At 47.0% G+C, this 21,883-nt stretch overlaps 1 protein-coding gene across 1 annotated transcript in view; it reads left to right on the forward strand.

Moving 5' to 3' along the window:
* The window catches only part of DDR2 (discoidin domain receptor tyrosine kinase 2), a 1,291,881-nt gene that overhangs the window by 1,162,762 nt on the left and 107,236 nt on the right, over positions 1-21,883 (forward strand). Inside the window, exon 16 of the mRNA XM_069641352.1 lies at positions 5,088-5,237. Within this exon, the coding sequence (XP_069497453.1) occupies positions 5,088-5,237 (150 nt within the window). The remainder of the gene's footprint in view (positions 1-5,087; positions 5,238-21,883) is intronic.

The following is a 21,883-nucleotide window of genomic DNA, read 5'->3' on the forward strand; positions in this document are numbered from 1 at the left end:
AATATTCGAGGAACTAGGTCTTTCTTCCTTGTGGAATATGAAAGACGATTGTATGTCCAGAGTGGTAAGCTGAAGCGTGGAGACAAAATTATTCCACCTGAAGGAGTAGAAGGTCACCTCATAGAACTTGGACATGAAGGTCACCAGGGGATTGTAAAGACTAAACAGAGAATAAGAAATGACTACTGGTGACCAGCTTGTGATTTACAGATTGAAAGGGTTGTACGAGATTGTATCCTTTGCAATAGAAGTGACAAAGTGTGTGTGGGTTCCAGACATCCTATGGTCATCACGGATATCCGGGAGCAGCCGTGGAGCAAGTTAGGGATGGACATTCTTGGTCCCATCTGGAGTGATGGTGTGCAGTCTTTCTGTCTGTTAGTGATAGACTTGCTCACCAGATGGGTGGAGGTTTTGATTAAGCCCAATATTACGACAAAGAGTGAGTGTGATTGATTTCTTGGAGGAGGTGTGTGCTTCTGAGGCGTATCCAAATTTCATAATGACAATGGGTCACAATTCAGGTTGAGAGAGATGGAAGAATATTGTTGCACGCACACCATAGTACACAGAAAGAGTGCCATGTGTCACCCTCAGACCAACGGGGTAATGGAGCACTTTAGCAGGGTGCTAAAGGAAGCCATCAGGTAGGCGTGGGCTAATGGCCATGACTGGAAGCTTGCAGTAAAAGAATTAGTTATGGCCCACAGGTTCACCCCTCATTGCACCACCAGGGTTTTACCATTTGAGCTTAGCAGGGGGAGGAAAGCCAATACTGAGCTTGTGCCTGCTTGAATGGTAGAACTCCGGTATCAGAGAGTATGTTGAAAGGTGTGCTGGAGAATATCAGGAAGGGTCAACTGAAAAACAAATTGCTGCGTGACAGTGTGGGTGTGAGGAGGGGCAACCTTTTCCCTGCTGGGGGGGACATGGTCAGAATCAAACTGCCTGTAGCCCTCAGAGACGGGTGCTGTAGATGGTCAGATTCCATTATATTTAAGGAAGTATTCAAGCATGCCATTAGGTTGAAAGATGGAAGAGTGTGGAATATGGTGAGGTGACATTGATGAGAATGAGATCTAATGGTGTGGAGAGTTATGGTGGTGTGGAGAGTGATGCCGGAGTAAATGTCAAAAAGAATTAGAGGGATTTTTCCTTGCCAAGAACAACAGATAGGTCACTCACTTCGAGATTTGGAAGATTGTATTAGAGGCCAGAGCATCTCAAAGAATATGTGTAGAGGAGGACCCTGCAACGTCTATGAGAAGATGGTGGAACTTTGTGAAGAGAAGGTTTTTTTTAGTTTGGCTGAGACGTGTAGCCGCGTGAACCCATGCTACAGCTCTCGGGACTCCGAGGGTTCCAAGGAAGAATGTTTGGAGCGAGGAATGGTGGTTGAAGGATGTGGTAGGTCGTGAGAACAGGCGTGTATCCTTGCATATATCGTATTTGTACATATACGTGAAATAAATACAGTTCAAATTGCTTGTGTCTCCCGTTCCTGAGACACTACATGTATTCCCTGTTTTCAGCTCACATTTTAACTAGATAATGGGGGTCATTCCGAGTAGGGCGGTAAGGGTTAACGGTCACCGGTAACGAGACCGCTGCCGTTAAACCCTTACCGCCCTATTCCGAGTTCCCTTTGCGGGTTGGTACTTAACGCCTGCTTTTTGCAGGCGTTAAAAAACCAACCCGCAAAGGGACCTAGGAGCTAATTACGGCACCGTAATTTACGGTGCCGTAATTAGCGCCTTCCCCATTCCCATTGAGCCCTATGGGGCAAAAATGGGAATGGGGAAGGGCCCATGGTGAATGGGGAATTACCGACCCCGCCAACCTTGGAATGGGGCGGTAATTCCGCCATTCACCATGGCGGAGTCGGAAAAATAACGGCGTCAACCAAGGCGCTAATAGCGCCTTGGTTAACGCCAGGGTCGGAATGAGGCCCAATGTTTAGTTATGTTCATTTAATGGGGCTAAGGTTAGGTATAATCTCATGCGGATGTTTACATAACTGTTTGCTGGCAGATGAACTAATAAAACAAGTATGATATTCCATGTTATATTGTGTCGCAAATGGCCTCGAAAACACACAAACTCTAGGAGACAATTGAAGGGTTTTTATTTTCATTTTCATGGAGGTCCAACTAAGGGCTGTCCGCCTGTCCATTTCGTGTTCTCTCTCTCTCTCTCTCTCTCTCTCTCTCTCTCTCTCTCTCTCTCTCTCTCTCTCTCTCTCTCTCTCTTCTCTCTCTCTCTCTTTCACTCCCTCTCGTCTCCCTTCCTAGCCCAGACTTCCCTACTTCCCAAGCCAGTCACTAGAGATCGGTAGCCCCTACCATTGAAATTCTTACTGGCTTGAGGCGATGGTCTAAAGGCAACAGCCTTTTCTATTTTACTTCATAGCTTGTATCCAAAAAGAATTATGATGATCTTCAAAACAGGGAACGGTGCCTTCTAGCCACCCAGGTCTCCTTGGCCCCCCTCTCTTTCCTTCCTTTCATTTCCTTCTACTCTCCCCATCTTCTTCTCCCGCTCACTATTTTCTCTCCATCTCTCTCTCTTGTCTGTTCCTTTGATGTTATTCCATCTCATGTGTACTTCCTATTCCTACCCTCAATGCTACCCCCGTCTTGTACTCACCCTCCTTTCACTGTCCCACTCAACTTTATCACTTAATCTCACTTGCTCTCTTATTCTCCCCCTTAGCCTCACTCACCGCAGTCACCATACAAGCGCCACCGTCCTTCCTCTGCCTGGATTTTTGGCCCGCCTCCTTGCCCCTTGAACACACCCAAACGTTCCACACTCATCCATTTCACCTTCCTTCATTTATACTGCTCGGTGTGTGATGTAACCATCTCTCCCCCTCTCATTGGCTAGAGTGCGTCCCTGCTTCTGTGTGCCAATCTGATTTTCTCCAGGAGACAGGTTGTACAGGGAAACATGCATAAAGTGTCAATTTAGTACATCCCCCTTAATCCAGCATGGACCCGCCAGGCCTTGGCGATGACTGCCTGAGATTTGAATCTCTCGCCTTAGCATCCTGGGTAGTGGGCAGCCGAGCGCTGGTTCAGCCAGTGTCCTGTTTTCTGGGTGCTCCATTACTTTTGTTATTTTGTGTCTCTTTCTCATGGGTTGGTGCCTCTACATCTACACAGTTTTCCTATATGTGGCAAATCAATCTGGGGATCTGGAGAATATAAGGAAGGTAGTCCAAAATGTTTGAGATGGTTCTTCTAGCTAAAAATGAAAGAATCGGCAAAGAAGCTGAAAACTGTGTTGTCTAGGTGTGTCACGCTTCTTTTCACCTCACATGTTAATTAAACAATGATGTCCAGTTCAGTTCAGTTAATGGGGGTCAGGCTTAGGTCTACCTTCATGCTGATGTTTACATAACTGTTTGCCAGCATATGAACTAATAATCTTCCTTTTGTTCTCCCCTTCTGCTCCTCCCACTCTATATTTTCTCTCCCTCTCTCTCGTCATTTCCTTCAATGTTATTCCGTCTCATGTCTACTTCTTCTTCCTACCCTCCACTCTATTCTCCACTACTCTCCACCATGCTCCATCTCTCCTCTGCTTGCATTCCTTTCACTCTGTCAGTCATCTTTCTCACTCAGTCTCACGTCCTCTCTTACTGTCCCACTTAGTCTCACTCATTCACTGTAGTCATCATAAACACGCAACCGTCCTTCCTCTGCCTGCCTCCTCACCCCTTTCATCCACTGAACAACCTACATTCATCCCTGTCACCTTCCACCTTATGTATTGCTTGGTGTGTGATGTAGCTTTCTCCTCCCCTGCCCATTGGCTAGAGTGCTTACCTGCTCCTGTGGGCCAATCTCTAACTGATGTTTTCCCAGGAGAGAAGTTGCAAAGGGAAATATGAATAAAGTGTCAATTTAGCCCTTCCCCTTTTTCCAGCATGGATTCGCCAGGCCTTCTTGCCTTCGCTAACCTCAGCATCCTGGCTAATCCGCAGCAAAGCGCAAGCAGAGCAAGTGCCTGGTTCGCTGGGTGCTCCATAAAATGTTGGTTCTTTTGTGCCTCTTTCTCATGAGTTGGATGGTTCCTCGTTTGCTGCTGGGTTGTCTGGTAATTGGAGTCCTTGGATTGGCTCTTCTTCTCATGGGTCGGATACTCTCTGGTTCACTGCAGATGGGTCTGAAAGAAAACAGAGAGGATACCAGCCAACATGTTGTGTGTCAGGCATGGGATGATTAATGGTGGTACCTTCCACTTGCAACAGCCACATAAGGACAGGGGGGGACAGAGACTGGGGCCCTCATGCCGCCTCTGGGGCATGACTGTTTCTGGCAAACACCCCAGTAGTCATCCTGATTCAAGATGAGAGGGGTCCCCATCCTCCCTTGACAGGATCAGGTGTCTGACCCAGTCGCAATTGCTATTAAGAATAGCATATATTCTGACCAACAATATTGCTCCAAGGGCATTTAATGGGTTATTAAATCTGTTTAATAGCTTGCATTTTCAAGCACTCTTTATCTCACAAGTCGATGAGGCCCTCTTTATGGAGCTGCCAAGAGTGGAATGGCAGAGGTTGGACAACTTTCAGCTTATAATGGTCCAGCTCCTCCTATTACTCTCACTATGGCAGTGAATGTATCTCTGAATCAAGTTCCTAATGTCCTCATGCAAATCTGAATAAATTAAAAGAAAAGTTGATTTGCGTTATGTAATTTCTGTTTTGCAATGCGTTGAAATTTAGAGTACAGGCAAAATATTATGTTTATACAGAAAAACACAGACTAGTTCAAAATTACTTTAAACAGGTGAGTTTTAAGTGCTGCTGTGGATAGCTTGGGTTCCTCAAGAGTAGTTTACTGCTGTTCTCCAGGTGTGTTGGCCTATGACTCCCCTTATTACTCACTATTGATTTTAATGGCTTGGGCTGATTGATGTTGTTGGTCAAAACATCTGAGGAATCACAGGTCGGGGATGCCTGCAAATGGGAGTGAACCTTTTATTCTATCTTGATACAATAAATGTGATTTATTTGAAGTTCCCAAAAGCCCATTGTATTCCTCTTAATTTAGTAAAATTGCACTGCTATCCTGCAGGGAAAGTTTACTACAGCCAGCGATGTGTGGGCATTCGGTGTGACACTTTGGGAGACCTTCACGTTTTGCAGGGAGCAGCCCTACTCACAGATGTCAGATGAGCAGGTTATCGAAAACACTGGGGAGTTTTTCCGTGATCAAGGACGGCAGGTATGACACTGAAACTTTCTGGAGATAAACCTAGTATGTATTACCTGGATTCATACCTAGGATGTATCTGTATATTCCATCAAAGAATTTCTTAATACCTGCTTGCTGTACTTATGTAGCCTACCTGTTTACAGTTAGCATATATGTTTTACCCTGACCATACCCTGTAACTCTGTAAGCTTTGCATTGTCTTGTTGCTGTGCCCTGATGCCTTCGGGTCTGGTGCGCATTAAAAATAAATAAACAAACAAACAAACAAACAAACATAAAACAGTTTTTGAAGCATAATATTAACCAAATGACCTGTGATACTTTCATTGCTTCCTCCACTGGCTAATTTTGGGACTTCATAAGGTTTTCCATAGAAAAAATAACCACCTTCAACTTAAGTAGTTTAAACATATGAGCGCCCTTCTGATGTAGATATGTTCTTTGAAAACAAATGTTTCCGTTTTGCCATTCAGACATATTTTCATTCTATAATTGGGAGGAACTGTGCTTCCCCAAGCACTAGCGACTGTGATCAAAAGCTTTTTTTCCTCTCACTAAATGATTAAGAAGTTCCTGCTCATCTTTACATTACTTCTGGATAGGTTCTGTGAATCTTGAACAGATGAGAGCATTCTGTGACTTATGACAAGCTGTTTTAATGTCCAAACAAAACCTCTTGCATTTATTTGCTCTGCTCTTGCAAACTCTGGTGTCAGAGCATACTATCTTTGGGTCGATTTTTTCACAGGGGTGATGGGGCTTCGGAATTTGATTTCACCTCTGGGAATCCAGCCCAGCAGAGCTTCATAAAATGTTGAGCCAACTAAAGCCAATCCCATCCTATGCGCCTTCGATAATGGTTCAATACATGTGGCCCTGTTTTTGAGGACTTTGTGAATGCACAGTTCTGACCACATGGCCATTTGGTGGAGTTCCATTCAAAAGAATGCACAGCATATTTCAGTAAGTCTCAGTAATGATACTCCACAAGGGGTAGGCCAATAATCTTCATCTTCTTTATTAATTTCCCTTGCCCCATCTCCATGCCAGAATACTTGTATGATCGTTCTCAAGCATGTGAGGATGCCACACATATCCCTTCTTCACTGAGACAGTTTTATGATGCTTTGGTTGGAGGTGGAGGTAGTAGTTAGAATAGTTGGGGAGGAATAGAACGGGTAGGTACAGCTGTGAAAATGTATGCAGGTAGATGACTGTAATGAAATAATTAGGGTGTAGTATCGTGTTGGTTGACTATTCTACATAATCCTTAAAATACCTTGGTTTGCCATCTTATCTCTTACTCTTTTAGGATGAAATTGCTTCCTTTGAGTGTCTTGTTCACCACATTCTTCTTTGTTGTGTTTTGTCTCATATCATGTTTTGCTTTTGCTCTTTCTTCATGTTGAGCCTATTCAAGTTCTGTTATTGAACTTGTTGAGGAGGTCAGTTCATGCCATTTCCACACACGGTTATTGTTCCATACTCTTCTATCTGTGATTTTGATAGCTTTGTGAAAAGCCTTTATTACTTTATATGCTGTGGTTTTATGAATTGATGACATGTTACATGTTTAATCTTTGTCTAATTATACTTTAAACATCCTCTCACTTTATATATGTTCTACCTGCCCTTCCCATTCATGAGACACATATTCTAGTATTAAGTTTCCTCACTCTCAGGATTTCAAATGGGGAAACTCATGTGGTTGCATGGGGATTGTGTCTGGCTGCTACTACTGTGCTATTTACTGCTTCCCTCCAATGTTACCCTGCTGCTATTGCTCATTGAAAGCTGTCCTTAATGAATCAATTGAGTCTTTCAACCATGCCATTGGTTTCTGGGTGATATACCGAATTGGTTCAGTGTTCTATACGTTGCCTTTTAAGGAAGGATTCAATTTCCTCAGATACAAGTTGCACTCTATTATCTGTGATAATAATTGTGAGATATCCTTAAATTTTGAATATTTCATCTAAGAAGATAATTACATCACGTGTACATATGTTCTGAGCACCTTTTACTTCCACCCACCTAGACAGCAGGGCTATAAGGACCATAAAATATGACTGCAATAGTTGGCTTCTCACGGGTCCTATAATGGCAAATCCTAATCTCTTTCATGGCATACTCGGTACTGTAGTTAGTCATGGGATTGGTTCTACTTGAACACAATTCATCAATATTCACATATATATAGTACTCACTAATTCCCCTTTCCACTTGCTCATCACATGTGGGCCACCAATAATCTTGTCTAATTCTCTGCTTAATTCTGGACATGCCTTGATGTCCTTTGTGTGCCAGCTGTACTATTCTTGCCCTTACGCCTTCTGGGGGATTATTTGATCACCTTTCATTACAATGCCTTGTTCTGTGTGTAATTCATGTCAGCCCATCTAGTATGCCTTACCCTTGATGTCCTTACACACTTTCCTGTTTTTCTAGATTTTTTTTTATAGCTAGTTTTATGCTGCTCACTGTTTTGTCCTCCGTCATCGCTGTCTCCATTCTTCTTTCAACACTACACCTTGTTGTGTGTGCCTGCTCTTCAATCTCATTCTCATTGTTGCACTCTACATAGTTAGTGAACCTAGACAGGCAATCTGCTGCTTTGTTTTTTTATGCCAGGTACATATATTCGATGTTCAAATCAAATCCTGCTTTTTTCCAGTTATCATCAGAAAAGCCTTTAAAAGGGTTTACACGAAAAAAACTAGGACTAAATGACATTAAGTATACACTTAGAACTTGGATTCCACATACATGCATAAAAATATAAAAGTTACTGAAGAAACTGATCAATTCAACCCACCAAATGAGCAAGACGATTGGTCCTTGGTAGCGGGGGTGCTAGCAGCCACCCACAACAAATAGAATGAGGTGGGGGAAGGCCCCGGCAATGTGGTAGTGGCGTCTTGGAACACTATGGGGTTTCGCCAGTTGTTTAAAGATAATCAACTGGACATGGCTTGTTATGGTATTTGATGCCTACAGGAAACATGGTTGCGTCATAGCCCAGCGTGTGGTGACGACTTCTCAGTATATCTAAATCCGGCGATGAAGGGTAAAAGGGGAAGGCCTTTCTCTGGCCTGGTAACCTTGATAAGAAATGGACAGGGTTGGTCTCTCCTAGAGAAAAAATAATCTGAACCCATTCGTTCAAATGCTGGTATTGAATCTTATCCAGGGGAAAACCCAAGACTCCAAGGTTATGGTGCTATTCAACTTATATTGGAACCTGGCAATGATTACCGCAAACATTTTTGTTAATTGTATAGGAGATTTGATGGATGAAGCCTACACTCCACTTTGTAACCCTCATTTTATTATCTGTGGGGATCTAAACATAAGATGCTTGGATGATTTGGGGAACCCCCTGCGTCTTCACAAAATCACCACCTCTCCTGCCCAGGAAAGGGCATCTTTAAGGATGCGAGAATTGAGAAATAGAGAAGTATACATGTTGAATGGCCAGACAAAGGGTGACGTTCCAGGAAGAGCCACCTGGGTTAGGGGTCTTTCAAAGGCCTCCTTAGACAATGTTATTTTCTCAGAGGCACTTTCTCATAGAATATAACTGCTCTCAGTCCTATCAATGAAGAACAGTGATCATAGTCTCCTGAGAATTACATGGAAGAACTGGAAGAGAACATCGGAAATGCCAAGTCTAGTAATCTATATTCTAACCAGGTTACAAATAGAATATTCTTTAGCCACATGATGTACCTGCAATTCTTACTAGCTACAAGGAGAATTTAAAAAGTGGTAGATCCGGATTAGACTATGAATCTATCCTTTCACTTTTTGCAGAGATTAAGACGACTAAGAGGAAACCTGATTTTCTCCCTAAACATGTTTATAATATCGAACTGGTTAAACAGAGGAAATTACTGCGCAGCAATATTAGAAATTTAAGGTGACGGGGGCACGGTTGCTCATGAGGGAAGATGGCTGCCTGAGTTTCGAGCTCCGTACCCCGGGACTTTCACCCCCCACTATACTTGGTTAATCTGGTGCACCGATTCACAAAATTGTTCTGTTCCTCTCATGGCGCACCTCTACTACCATCTGGGAGGTTTCAAACCTCGGAGGGTTCACTGCGCCGCCCCTTGAGCCGCCGCTGCATATGGCCATTTCCCGCCATCTGCCACTGCCAGCTTGGCCCACCCTGCCGGCCTGTATCCTGCTGTGTCTACCGCTGCTTGGCTGGCGCCCCTGATCTGAACGCTATTGGGATTACTTCTCCTGCAGTGCCCTGGCTCTCTGGAGACGGGCTGCCTGTTTTCAGCCTCACACTGCCTGAACCACCGGCGACTTAGCTGTGCAGCCCCCTCGGCGGCAAAGGGAGGAGCCTTCAGCAATACTACCAGTCTGCTGACGGCCAAGGCAAATGCACACTGAGCCCAGAGCCTGGACCCAACCTGAACTGTATTGTGACAGAGCCGGTGGTGAGTGGCTGCTAGCCCCCAGGTATTGTTCGTCCACTCCGAGGTGTGCCGATTTGAGGTGCCCCCTCACCTAGCCCCTCGAATACTGCTCTCTCACCGTGGCCTGTGGGCGCGCCCCAGGGCTTGCTGGGCCCCTGGAGCCCTTGCCATCCGCCTGCAGTAGCTCATTAACCATCGCATTGCCGGGCCCCTTCCTTGTCCCTGATTCCTGGCCTCGCTCACTGAAGTGTTTCAAGTACTATACTGCAAACAAGTTTGGGAGACCATTGTGACTGCAGAGCTGCTGGTTCCCACACTCCTACATTCTTTCACCATGCTGTGGTGATCCCCATTTTACCCTGCTGAGCAGCCCCTGCCACCTTGGGCTGCTCCGCGTTGTGCCGTCATGACCAAAGATTCAGGGAAGAGGTAGAGCTTGATCAATATGTTTGCCAAGGCTCCGCTCAAGACCCCAGAGGTGGCGGAGGTCGCACGGGGCCTTTCGATACTGGATGAGCCCATTGAACTCCAGTGCATGATGGAATACATGCGGGAGGGGTTCACCACTATGCAAACCAAGCTGGACAATATGTGTGGCACAATCAGTTCCATAACTTCCCGTATGGAGAAAACCGATGTTCGCATCACTGAAGTGGAGACTAGAGTTGGCACAACTGAGGATGAGATAATTGCCCTCAGAGCAGACGTCACTGGGCTCTCAAGACAGGTACTGTCCATCAGCAAGAAGAATGATGACTCGCTCAAGACGTAACAATCTGCGCATAATAGGCATTCCGCAGGGAAACATTGACGGCTCCATGGAAGACTTTGTGGAATTCACCCTGTTATCTCTGCTGGATGCCCCTAAACTATCACCACAATTCGCAATAGAATACGCACATTCATTGCTCGTCCCTAAGCCTAAACCTGGGGCTCCTCCCCAACTGATAATTGCCTGTATCCTTAATTACAGTGACAGGGATGCGATGCTGTGGACTGCAAGAGCCAAGGGTGAACTAACATTAGCCTCCAGCAGGATCCACCTGTATCCTGACTTCTTTGTTGCTGTTCAGCAAAAGCACAAAACATTCATGTCCACAAAAAAAGAGGCTCCGGTACTTGGAGAAAAAATACGCCTTGCTACACCTAGTCAGGCTGAGGATTGAACATGGCGGCAAGGTTTATTTCTTCACCATTCCTGAGGAGGCTCTGACATTTTTGGATGACCATTTTCCGGGGTAGCCCTATACTACATGGTCCTGCTGCTCTGCTGCCCTGGTCAACTGGTGTACTCTGTGACATTGACTATGGACGAACTGTTTTGGAATTGTCACCACAGACAGCCTGACAGGGCAGCCACTGCTCTCTAACTTTGTTGAAACTAACTATAGAAACATCCATCTGTAATTTGCTTCATATATGAATGATAGGCTGTGTTGAGACCGGGATATTGTCGGCAGACGGCCCCCCATTGCAATGCTGCAAATGTTATTGGGTTGCTGGGAGTTCATTCCTCTGATTGGGAGAGGGGTGGGGCAGTAGTTTTGTGATAGTTATGGAAAATGTGCTTGACACGTCTGATAGTACCAGCTGTGGGCAGTATTCTTTAGTGATACTTCCATCAAAATGCCTTGTGCTTGTTCCCTATGGGCACAGGCCCTATGTTGTATTTTTACCTCATGGCTATTGATACTCTACGATGTATGAGTTGGAATGTGCAGGGATTAGGCAACCCAGTGAAAATGTGATGGCTCCAGCTATATGTTGACAGAAATAAAATGCGGATCTTGTTCTTGCAAGAAACGCATGCTTTGGCCATGGGATGTGAGAGGTTTGCTAGGAGCCGAGGCGCGCAGCGCTACTACACAATATACTCCGCCCAGTGCAGATACAATACACACATAGAACAGCACATTTGGACCCACTCGGGCAGTATGTGCAACTATACAGTGTACTACAGGGTCAAGAGATAGTGTAATGGAACATATATGGTCCAAACACTGACAATCCCGACTTTTATACACAGGTGATGGACCTGTTGGCATTATATTCCCTAGTAGCTATTCTGTGGGGGGGGGGCACTTCAATACAATATGGATACGGACCTTGCCAGATCTGGGAATAAGACCCGACAGTTGACCAGGGCTGCTCGAGTGATACGGGAGGGCTTGACCGAATTGGGGGTGGTGAATTCTTGGAGACTACTGAACCCGACATCCAGAGGGTATTCTTTCTACTCCACGGTGCACGACTCCCACTCACGCATTGATATGTGGTTGGTGTCTAGTGCCCTAGTTGGGTGCCTTGACGAGGCCACTATCTGCCCTAGGACCTTCTCTGATCACTCCCCGATCATACTGTCACTTACACTGGGGATACTACGGGGGGAGAGGCGCCCATGATGACTTATACCCCAGGCATTACTGGACTCTGTGTTTGAGGCTGAAATTGGGAAATGCATAGAGAAATATTTCGAGGTCAACACAGGCTCAGTCAACACGTGTGCAACTCTGTGGGAAGCCTTCAAGGCATATGTCTGTGCTATAGCCCTGAGTAAAGAATCTGGGATAATTAAAGCAATACGTCAGGATATACAAGCTAGTGAAACCACCCTACGACAGCTTAAGGAACAATATGCAATTAACCCCACTACCACTACATTGGGCGACATTAAGGGTGAACTTGACAAATTCTGGTTACATGCTGATAGGGAACTGAAATTCCTAGACCGCCCTAGCTTGTCGAGGAAATGTGGCGAGGGTTAGCGCCCTGGCAGGCTGTTGGCTAGGATCGTGTGACAGGTGGGTGGCAAGCACCACATCCCACTTGTGCAAGACACCCCTGGGGTGCGGATACACAGTGCATCTGAAGTATATTGGGTATTTTGCTTCTTTTACACAACTCTCTATGGTAATAAAGATATGGCACCTGTTCCCGACACCAAGGCATTCTTTGATACTCTGCCGCTATCTGTGCTGTCCAGCGAAGCCAGGGGGGGCTCTCGACAGCCCCATGTCAGCGGAGGAGATCTCCTGCAGCATTGAGGCCCTGCCATTTATGAACATTTTAAATATCGACTGGTGCCTCAAATGGTTGCCCTATGGGAAGAATCCTGTACTCTGCGGGTCCCCCCCACAATGTGTGAGGCAGTGATTACTGTACTGCTGAAACCTGGCAAGCCACCCGAGCAGTGTGGATCTTACCATCCACTATCACTCATTAACTCTGACGTTAAAATATTTGCTACGGCATTAGCCCTTCGGCTGGCCCCTTATATGACACACATCATGCAAGCTGACCAGTCTGGCTTCGTCCCTGGCCTCTCCACAGCACTTAATTTGAGGCGCCTTTTCAATATCCTTGCTCAGGTGGAACCGGGTGCGCAGGCCGTAGCTGCTGCACTAGATATTCGACTCATTCTCGTGGCAATATATGTGGGTGGTGCTAGCGAAGTACAAATTCGGGCCTAGATTTATATCATGGGTACGTCTCCTTTACTCACTCCCCACTGCCAGGGTCAACTCAAATGGACTACTCTCTACTCCCATAGACATCCATATGGGGACCCGAAAGGGCTGCACGCTCTCGCCCCTCCTGTTTGCCATGGTCATGGAACCTTTGGTTGACTGTATTCTCTCCAGACACGCGCAGAGAGGGATCAGATTATCGGGCTCGCCCGAAATAATCTCACTATATGCTGACGATTGTGATGCTGGAAATGCATCGGAGGGACAGGGCCTCCGTATCCTTGTCCTTTACTGCCTTTTTATCGTGTGTTCTGTCATATATTCCGTGCAGGAGTTCATGTGGGACTCCTGGCGGTGCAGCTCTCTCTCTTTTGGTTTGGTGAACAGACCCGTGGGATATCCTTACGGCACCCATGGGTGGGGGTACAACCCTGTGCCCCTAGTGTATATTTTTGGGCACCTGTGGGTAGCCCGCAGAGCGGGGTATGGGCTGGTGACAGCTCCATGCTGATTTTGACAGGTGCACTGAGTATCCTCCATTTTGGGATCCCCAGGCCCTGCCATTGGAATCAGTTGATTCATGATGGAAAACAAGATGGTCCCTGTGGCCTCTTGCTTTCTATTACCTGTTACCTTGTTTTCCCAATGTCCTGGGAAGCCCCGACTCTGTCCCTTCCCCCTGACCGGCTGTTGGGTGGAAGTTCCATATATGGTGTTGTTGTGAAGTCCAGTCCAGACTGACTGGAGCCTTCCCAGTGACTGTATGTTGTAGGTACCTCCTGTGGGTGGGACCTGGGTGAATGGAGTGTGTGACCAATATGCACTTCTTGTTGTGGCTGTCTGGTTTCTGGTATGAGAGACAAAGACTGAGACAGCCCTGCCCGAAACTGGCCTAAATGCAGTGTGTAGTGTTGAATGGCTGGGTACTTGTCCCAATCCACATTCCTTGTTGTGAGTGTCTGAGAGGGAGGAGGATGGCCTGAATGCACTGTGTGCCTGATTGGCTGACTGACTGCATGAATGCCCTTCTGTATGATTGGCTGCTGAGAGTGACCCAGCAGTAGGGATGAGAGACAAGATAGTATATCTGGGGACCTCTCACCACTGGAAATTGTTCAGAAGCTGTGTCTACACTTGAAGAGTAACTAGAACTGCTGATCCTCGACGCCCAGCTGGAAGACGAAGACTTGGTGTTACATTTGCTTCGACCTGATCTGAAAGCTGCCGAACTCGTCAAGGACTGATCCGAGGGAGGACCTGGTAAGGCACCCTCTTCCCGTGCTCCGAGGGACCATCGAGCATCGCTAACCTTCGCCGAAGCTCCCTGGAAGTCAGACCCTCGAAAGGCTGCCGACCCGAGATGGGACCGCTAAGGAGAACGAAGCAAAGCACCCGGACTTCACCGCTGTCGAAGTCTATTGCCGTCGACCAGGGTTCGCAGGTTTGTGTAACCACTGGAGGCCCATCGAAGTTGTGTTGCCCAGCCGTGGGGACCACTTGACGCCATGCCGCCGCCGACCGGAGCCGCCCACTCCTTTGCCTAAGAACATTTTGCATCCAAGGACTCCCTTGTCCGCGACGTCGACCGCTTTGTCCCGCCGGAGAAAGTCGAGGACGACCAACGCGCCGAGGAAAATCCGCCGGCGGGTTTCCCGCCACCTGAAGGCCACAAAGACTTTGACAACTCAACGCCCTTGTTGGGCCACAGTTCTTCTGTGTGGTCCTGAACAATCTGTCGCCGAGGTGCCCCGCACACCTCATCCTCGCAGGACGTCGCTGATGAGCACCGCCTGGATCGACATCGGGGTCTCGGCACCCTTGAACTTCTCATCGCCGCCGTCGGCGACAAGTTCACCATCTTCGACGCCTCTCGACGATCCGTGGCTCCTGCTTTAACCCTTTAAGTGCCATTGTTGTCCCCCCCCCAGTGCCACGGGTTTTTCTTTAAAATCGCGGTACCCACCGCAAAACCCGCCCAACATTTCCCCCCATCATTAACCCCTTAAGTGCCACCGACGAGCCGGCTCGTCGGTGGCAACCTGGAGCGGTTTTTACCGACGAGCCGGCTCGTCGGTGGCATTTAAGAGGTTGAAGGGAGTCACTCAAGAAGGATCCTTTGACGCGTCTTCGAAGAACCCTACTCCACCAGGTACATTGGGGGGTAAAACGTTAATAGGAGGAAATAAGGCTATTGAACAATATATGGACTGGGCTTGTGCTATATATCTTTATTTTACAGGTTGCCCAGGTGGGGGGATCTCCACACAGAACTGTGTCTATCGGTATAGGCAAGCATTCTGCCTATTGTTTCAACCATCTTACGTTCCTTCCTATCTCTATTGCTGGTTTCCTCGTTATTGATCTGTGTGACATTTTAACCGTACAGTTGATGCACTTTAATGAGATTCGATAACATTTGTGGTACCACTTTAGAATTGTATATATTTATCATTGTTGATTTCCAAGTACAAAGTGCGTTATTGTGATAGTGTACATACCTTTGAATATTAATTATATAAAGACTGTGTTTTCAGTAATACAGTGTGTGGACATTCCTTTGTGGGGGTGCGGGTACTACACTGTACTTAAGAACCAACCTGCATCACCTCCTGAGAAGCTAGGCCTTGATTGCTCGACTACGTTACCAATAAAACAGAATCTTGGCTGGGGTCCTCTGTGCCTCTCCTCTACCATATAGAGAGCGGAAGTACAGACACCCCCCTCCAGTCTTTACAACGATGCACTACTGTTTGTGCGGAACCCAAAACTATACTTTGTCCCAATCATGAAGGATATCCTTTCATTCAGTGCCCTGTCTGGACTCTGTGTCAACTGCACTAACTCGGAGCTATTCCCACTGACAGATGTGACGCCTGGTCCCCCTCAGAGATAAAATACCTGGAGGTCACTGTTACGTGACACTCGACTTTGCTACATGAATGCAACTATAGAGTATATTTACCCCAGTTTACAGACAAGCTACACTGCTGGGCGACGCTCACACTTACCTTAGTGGGACGGGTGTCGCGTCTAAAAATGGTTCTCCTCCCATGGTTGCTGTACTCCTTTTTAAATATACCACTCTGGCCGGGCGCTACATTTCTCAAGACTCTCAAAACTGCTATTATCAACTTTATGTGGCACGCAGGAGCAGTCCGGCTAAAATGGGACATGATGACCAGACCATATAATCTAGGAGGCCTCATAGCTCCTGATTTCAGAAAGTAATAGATTACGGCCCAAGCGCACTACGCAGTCTATTAGTTTGATGTGGACGCTCCTCACGTTAATGTCAAGCTTGAGCGACACGCGGCCGGTACTCGAGATGGTCGCTCATTGACTCTACCACCGTTATGGAGAGATCCCAGGGTTGTAAACCCCATCAGCACGACCGCCTTGGCATGGGGTAGGATATGGGAACTGTTATACCCCCCCCACCCATTTCACAGGAACCTTGCATTATGGAATTTCTTTTCCGACTTTCCCTAAGCTAAGTAAGGACGCAGTGGGTAAGTGGGCGACAGATGAATACACCACTCTGAAAGATGTCTACAACATGGGCTTCTTTATTGCGCTACAAGACTTGCAGTGTTCCCCACGGACGCGGCCGTCGTGATGGCTACAATATGCTAGGCTCCGCGCGCTGTCAGGAGTGCCTGGTTTGGAATTCCCAGTATTGCCCCTTGATGAACCATTACTCAGCCTTATCATGGAGGGAACCTTTACTTGCAGCATAGTGGCCGAAATATATAATATGCTGCTGACCCGCAGCAACAAACCCTTACTTAAGCTCTGTGACAACTGGGCTAAAGATTTGGGCACAGACATTACGGATGAGGCCTGGGAAGTTATGCATCTACAGACCTGCACTGCATCAATTAACGCTAGATTCCGTCTAACAGAATTTAAATTATTACACAGATTTCACTACACCCTATTAAACTGCTCCTTTTCTCACCCACTCCCCTCTCTTTCCGAGATGCCACTCAGAGGAGCCGGGATACATCACATGTTATGGGACTGCCGGATGCTGAGAGACTTTGGAATGGAGTCTCTGACACCATGTCCACGATGTTGGATTGCACAATCGAACCTAGTCTCATGGCCTCTTATTCCATACATTCCTGTCCCTTCTTCAACGCTTCAACAGACTGGCTGGCCTCTGTATGCTGCTATCAGTACAATGTATATACTGTTGTTATAGTGGAAACCTACTAGCCCATCTGTATCACACTGGATGCAGGCAGTGACATGGAGCTCCGATCAGGAGGAGCAATGGTCCTTCCTGCAACCAACGGCCTGTAGACTAGTGGACATTTGGCCTCCCCTCCACAACTACTTGCTGACATTGAATGGCAATGAAGCAACGCCTGTGGACCCACCATCCTGTCCTTGATTTTCATCTTTGTCTTGGCCAGAATCGTCGTAGTTTGTGTTTTGGTTGTTGCCTGTATTTCTTTCTGCTATATTCAATGTCATAACTGCAAGTGCACTCGCCAATGTGAAATTACTAAATTAACTAATACTGCTACTCATTTTCGGGTTGTAATGTCAAGCACTCAATAAAGAAAGTTTAAAAAAGAAAAAGCAATTTAAGGCTACAATCGGTGGGTCCAATAACGTCACAAATTAGACAAAGGAAGCAGAAATGCAGAAATTGGTTAATTTCATTCAAAGTGATAATATGCGAACAAGAGGCTGAGCTGATGCCTAGCGCAATTTGTAAAACAAAATGCATGTTCTACCTGGGAATTACTGAATAACAATCTATCCCTGCAATCTTCCCTCTTTCTAAATGGAGTTTCCGGAGATTCCTGGGTTAACCATGTTAGAACTCTTTTTGCTCCTATTTGTTGTAATAAGGAGGGGAGGACACGGGTTTCATGGATGAATGGTGCTTCCTGTTTCAACCAAATGATATTGAGGGATTAATTATCGGTTTAAACTCCTCACATGCACCGGTCCAGATGGGCTTACTAGTAATATGCTCAAACAGGTACCTGAGTTGTGGGCAAACCTTATCATTGTATTGTTGCAGCAGATGGTGAGGGCAAAGGAGTTTCCAACCTCTTAGAGGTCAGCAATAATAATTCACATTTTGGAGACAAGGATGAATAAAAAAAACTACTGCCCAATAGCCCTCTTGGACAACTTGGCCATACTTTGTGCCTCTGTACTACTAAAGCATTTGACTAAATGGGTAAGGGAGGCTGGCCACTTTGATCCCCGACAAGCGGGTTTTGTAAAGGGAGTCGGGACTAACCTGAATCTATACTTAATAAATGTATTAAAGCTTCAAGCTATCAAAGGTGGTACAAAACTGTTTTTGGCATTCATAGACCTGGAACAAGCCTTGAATAGCGTCAGCAGAGAGAAGCTATGGAGGAAATTGGCAGCAAGGAATTGCCCTAGAAACTTGCTGAATGTGTATTCACATACCACAATGCGAGTTTGACTAAACTCGTTGGGATTGCTATCGGAAAACATTCAGACCCATAGGGGACTGAAACAAGGCTGCCCCTTGGCTCCCGCTGTATTTAACTTCTATTTATCGGATATGAACACACTAGACAAAGCAAAGGCTTTTTCTCCTAAAATCAATGGGAAAATAGTGCCTTGGGTGCTCCATGTGGACTATTTGGCCCTTATCGACCAAACGCCCATAGGGCTCCAACGTAGATTGGCATTATTACTTGACTATATGTCAGCTAATGATTTAAGGATAAATGTAAAGAAGTAAAAAATATTGACTTTTGCAACATTGAGAAGAAAGCAGTTGACTTACTTTAACTGATACGTGGGTCTTGAACATCTGGTACACGTCCAGACAATGATTTATCTGGGGATCTGTATAAACAAAAGTTTAAATGAGAACCCATGGGTATTAGAACTAAAATCGAAGGTGAAGCGTTTGGCTGCCCAAGGGCTTGTTATGCACATGAGGTATGGCAAATTTACCATGCTATATTGACCTTCTACAAACAGAAGGTGGTCTCAGTCTTGACTTATGGAGTGGAGGGCGGTCTACATTTGTCATGGCAAATTAAGGATGTATTGGAAGGTGCTTTCTGGAGGAGGGTTCTCTGTTTGGCTAGGTCCTCCCGATTGCATGATATGATATGATATTATATGATAAGACATTTATAACGCACCTGTACACAGTGTTTCTAGGTGCGACAAGATGAGGGAGGGAAGACAGGGGGAGGACAAGACAAACAATCTTACTAGGCTTTGTGTCATTCAGAACATGCAAGTGTGAAAACATAAAGTGCAGGGGAAAGGGAGAGGGGGACGTGCCAGGGAGACGGAAGGCGGAAGTGCAATCAGTCAGCATTGCTGTGAGTAATTGCAGCCAGGGCAGCGTGACTCTGGGTATGTGCAAGGAGGCAGTGGACTGTAGAGGTTACAGTTACAGCCCCTAAGAGTGTGTTAGGCCTGTAGGCAGTGCGGGGGAGACTGCTCATGGAATAGCCTGGTGCCCATAGAGACTCTGAGGGTAGCCAAGCAACCAGTCCACACAGCAGATAGATAGGTCAGCTGGGGGGGGGGGAATGAGAGAAAGCAGAGGAGAATAGGAAGGTCTTGAGCTGCTGTTTGAGAGAGGCTGGGAGGCCATTCCAGAGGGAGGCGCCTGCAGAGGAGAGAGACCTACCCCCACTCTCTGCCTGGAGAAGTGTCTGACCCTCAGAGTTGGAGGTTGCTGAGAGAAGGGCTCGAGAAGGAAGGTACTTTGGAAGAGAGAGTTGGATGTAGTGCAGCCCCCACCCCCATAAAGCCTTATGGATGCTGCAGAGGGCCTTGAACTTGATCCTTGCTGCCACCGGGAGCCAGTGGAGAGATTTCAGGTCTGGAGAGATACGGTCACTGGGCTTGAGGCCAAGGATAAGTCTTACAGTGCTGTTCTGGATTAGTTGTAGAGGGCGGAGAGTAGAGGAGGCAGATTTAGAAAGAGGCTGTTGCAGTAGTCCATCCTAGAGAGTACCAGGGCACTGGAGACAGTGAACATATGGAGGAAAGTGATAAAAGCAAGAATACCTCTGAGGAGGCACAGCTGGTAGTGGGCCTTCTTGGCAAGGTCTGTGAAGTTAGGATAGAAGGAGAGAGCGGAGTCTAAGATGACACTAAGGTTTTTTGCCTCACAGGAAGGTGAAGGAAAAGGCCCCAAGGACGGCGGCCAGAGTGAGAGAGGGAAAGTGGCAGCAAGGGTCCCAATGAGAATGATCTCTGTCTTACTGCCCTTAAGGCAGAGTTCGTTGGAGGCGCACTAATCCTGAACCTCGGATAGACAGTCAGGAATGAGCGAGAGAGGAGAGGCTGCTGAGAAACGCCTGAAAGAGAGCTTAGTGTCATCTGCATAACACTGAAAATGAGAGCATGTAGAGATCAGGTGGGCGAAAGGGCCAAGTGGACATTGAAGAGCCAGGGTAAAGCAATAGAGCCCTGGGGAACACCACATGTGGATAGAGAGGTGGTGGAGAGAAAGGACCCAAGTTGGACCTAGGAGGGTTGGTCCAGGAGGACAAAGTCAGTTACTCCAGGGCCTGTTCTGTGATGCCCAGGTTCTCACTGAGATGTTTGATCAGGATGGCGTGATTGATCAAGTCAAAGGCAGAGGAAAGGTCAAGGAGAATGAGGACAGAAGGAAGGCTGGAGTCAAGATTAGAGAGCAGATCTTCACGGGTGTTCAGGAGAGCAGTTTCTCCAGCATGGGGTCTGGCATGGATTCACATGCTCATGAATATTCCCCGTCATCAGGCTGGTAATCCTCGGTAAAGAAAAAATCAGTATCAGTTTTGTTTCTGATCTGTCTTTCTTAGTAGTAACCAATCACTGATCTCTGGGTCATACTGCCCCCCAGCCAATGACTCCCTAAGCCCCCCCCCTGGCAGCCAACCTCAGATTTTTACCGCACATTCAAGTGTTGGGAGTCCTTGTGCTTTAGCTCTCGAGCTTTTACTGCGTTTTCACACTTTTTCAGGAGATTTTTTAATTTTTTCGGTTTAATCGAGCCTCAAGCTCCACCGTTTCTACTTCCGATAACATGGACCCGTTTCGGAATTCTTCTATGCCCCTCAAGGGTGAAGTTTTCGTCGAGTTACGCTTCTTGGAGGATTCCAGAAGATCTGTGGCCTACCTCAACGGACATAGCCCAGGACAAGGGAAGCTTGACGCTTGGATCCAAGCTGTTCAGGAGCTGCCCGGGATGCGTATTGCAAAATGTTTGCAAGGAGGACGAGCATTCGAGATGTCTCTACTGCCTTCGTGAGGACAAGACGCACTTGGAGAAAGACTGTGCGTTCTGCAAGAACCTGTCGGAACGGACCAAGCAAGATCGTTGTTCCCGCCTCGCCGCCTGGCTGGAGAAGGGCACAGCAGGTGAGAAGGCGAAGAAAAGGTCTGAGCGGTCTTCTAAGTCCTGTGAGGGCGCCCCGGTGACGGGGGCCCAACAGAAGGCCAAGCACCGCGAGTCCGTGGGCACCGGGAGCTCTGAAAAGTCGGGCTCTTCGGCTGCCAGGCAGGGAGCGACTTCCCCGGCACGATCAACCACGAGCCAGCGCTCTGGTTCGGGGAAGAGGAAGTCCAAGAACCCGGGTAAGCTTCGGGAGAGGTCCCGGTTGATCTCGAAGGGAGCCAAGGGGGAGCGAGGCGATGATCCTCCCCCCAAAGCAAAGGCCCAGGACACACCTAAGGTGGTGAGAGCCTTGATCCACCCGGCAAAGGTCTCTATTGAGGTTGTCGCAGCGGCCCTGGCGAAGCC

Source organism: Ambystoma mexicanum, chromosome 1q, assembly GCF_040938575.1.
Source record: "Ambystoma mexicanum isolate Mex_15411 chromosome 1q, UKY_AmexF1_1, whole genome shotgun sequence".
Lineage (NCBI taxonomy): Eukaryota > Metazoa > Chordata > Amphibia > Caudata > Ambystomatidae > Ambystoma > Ambystoma mexicanum.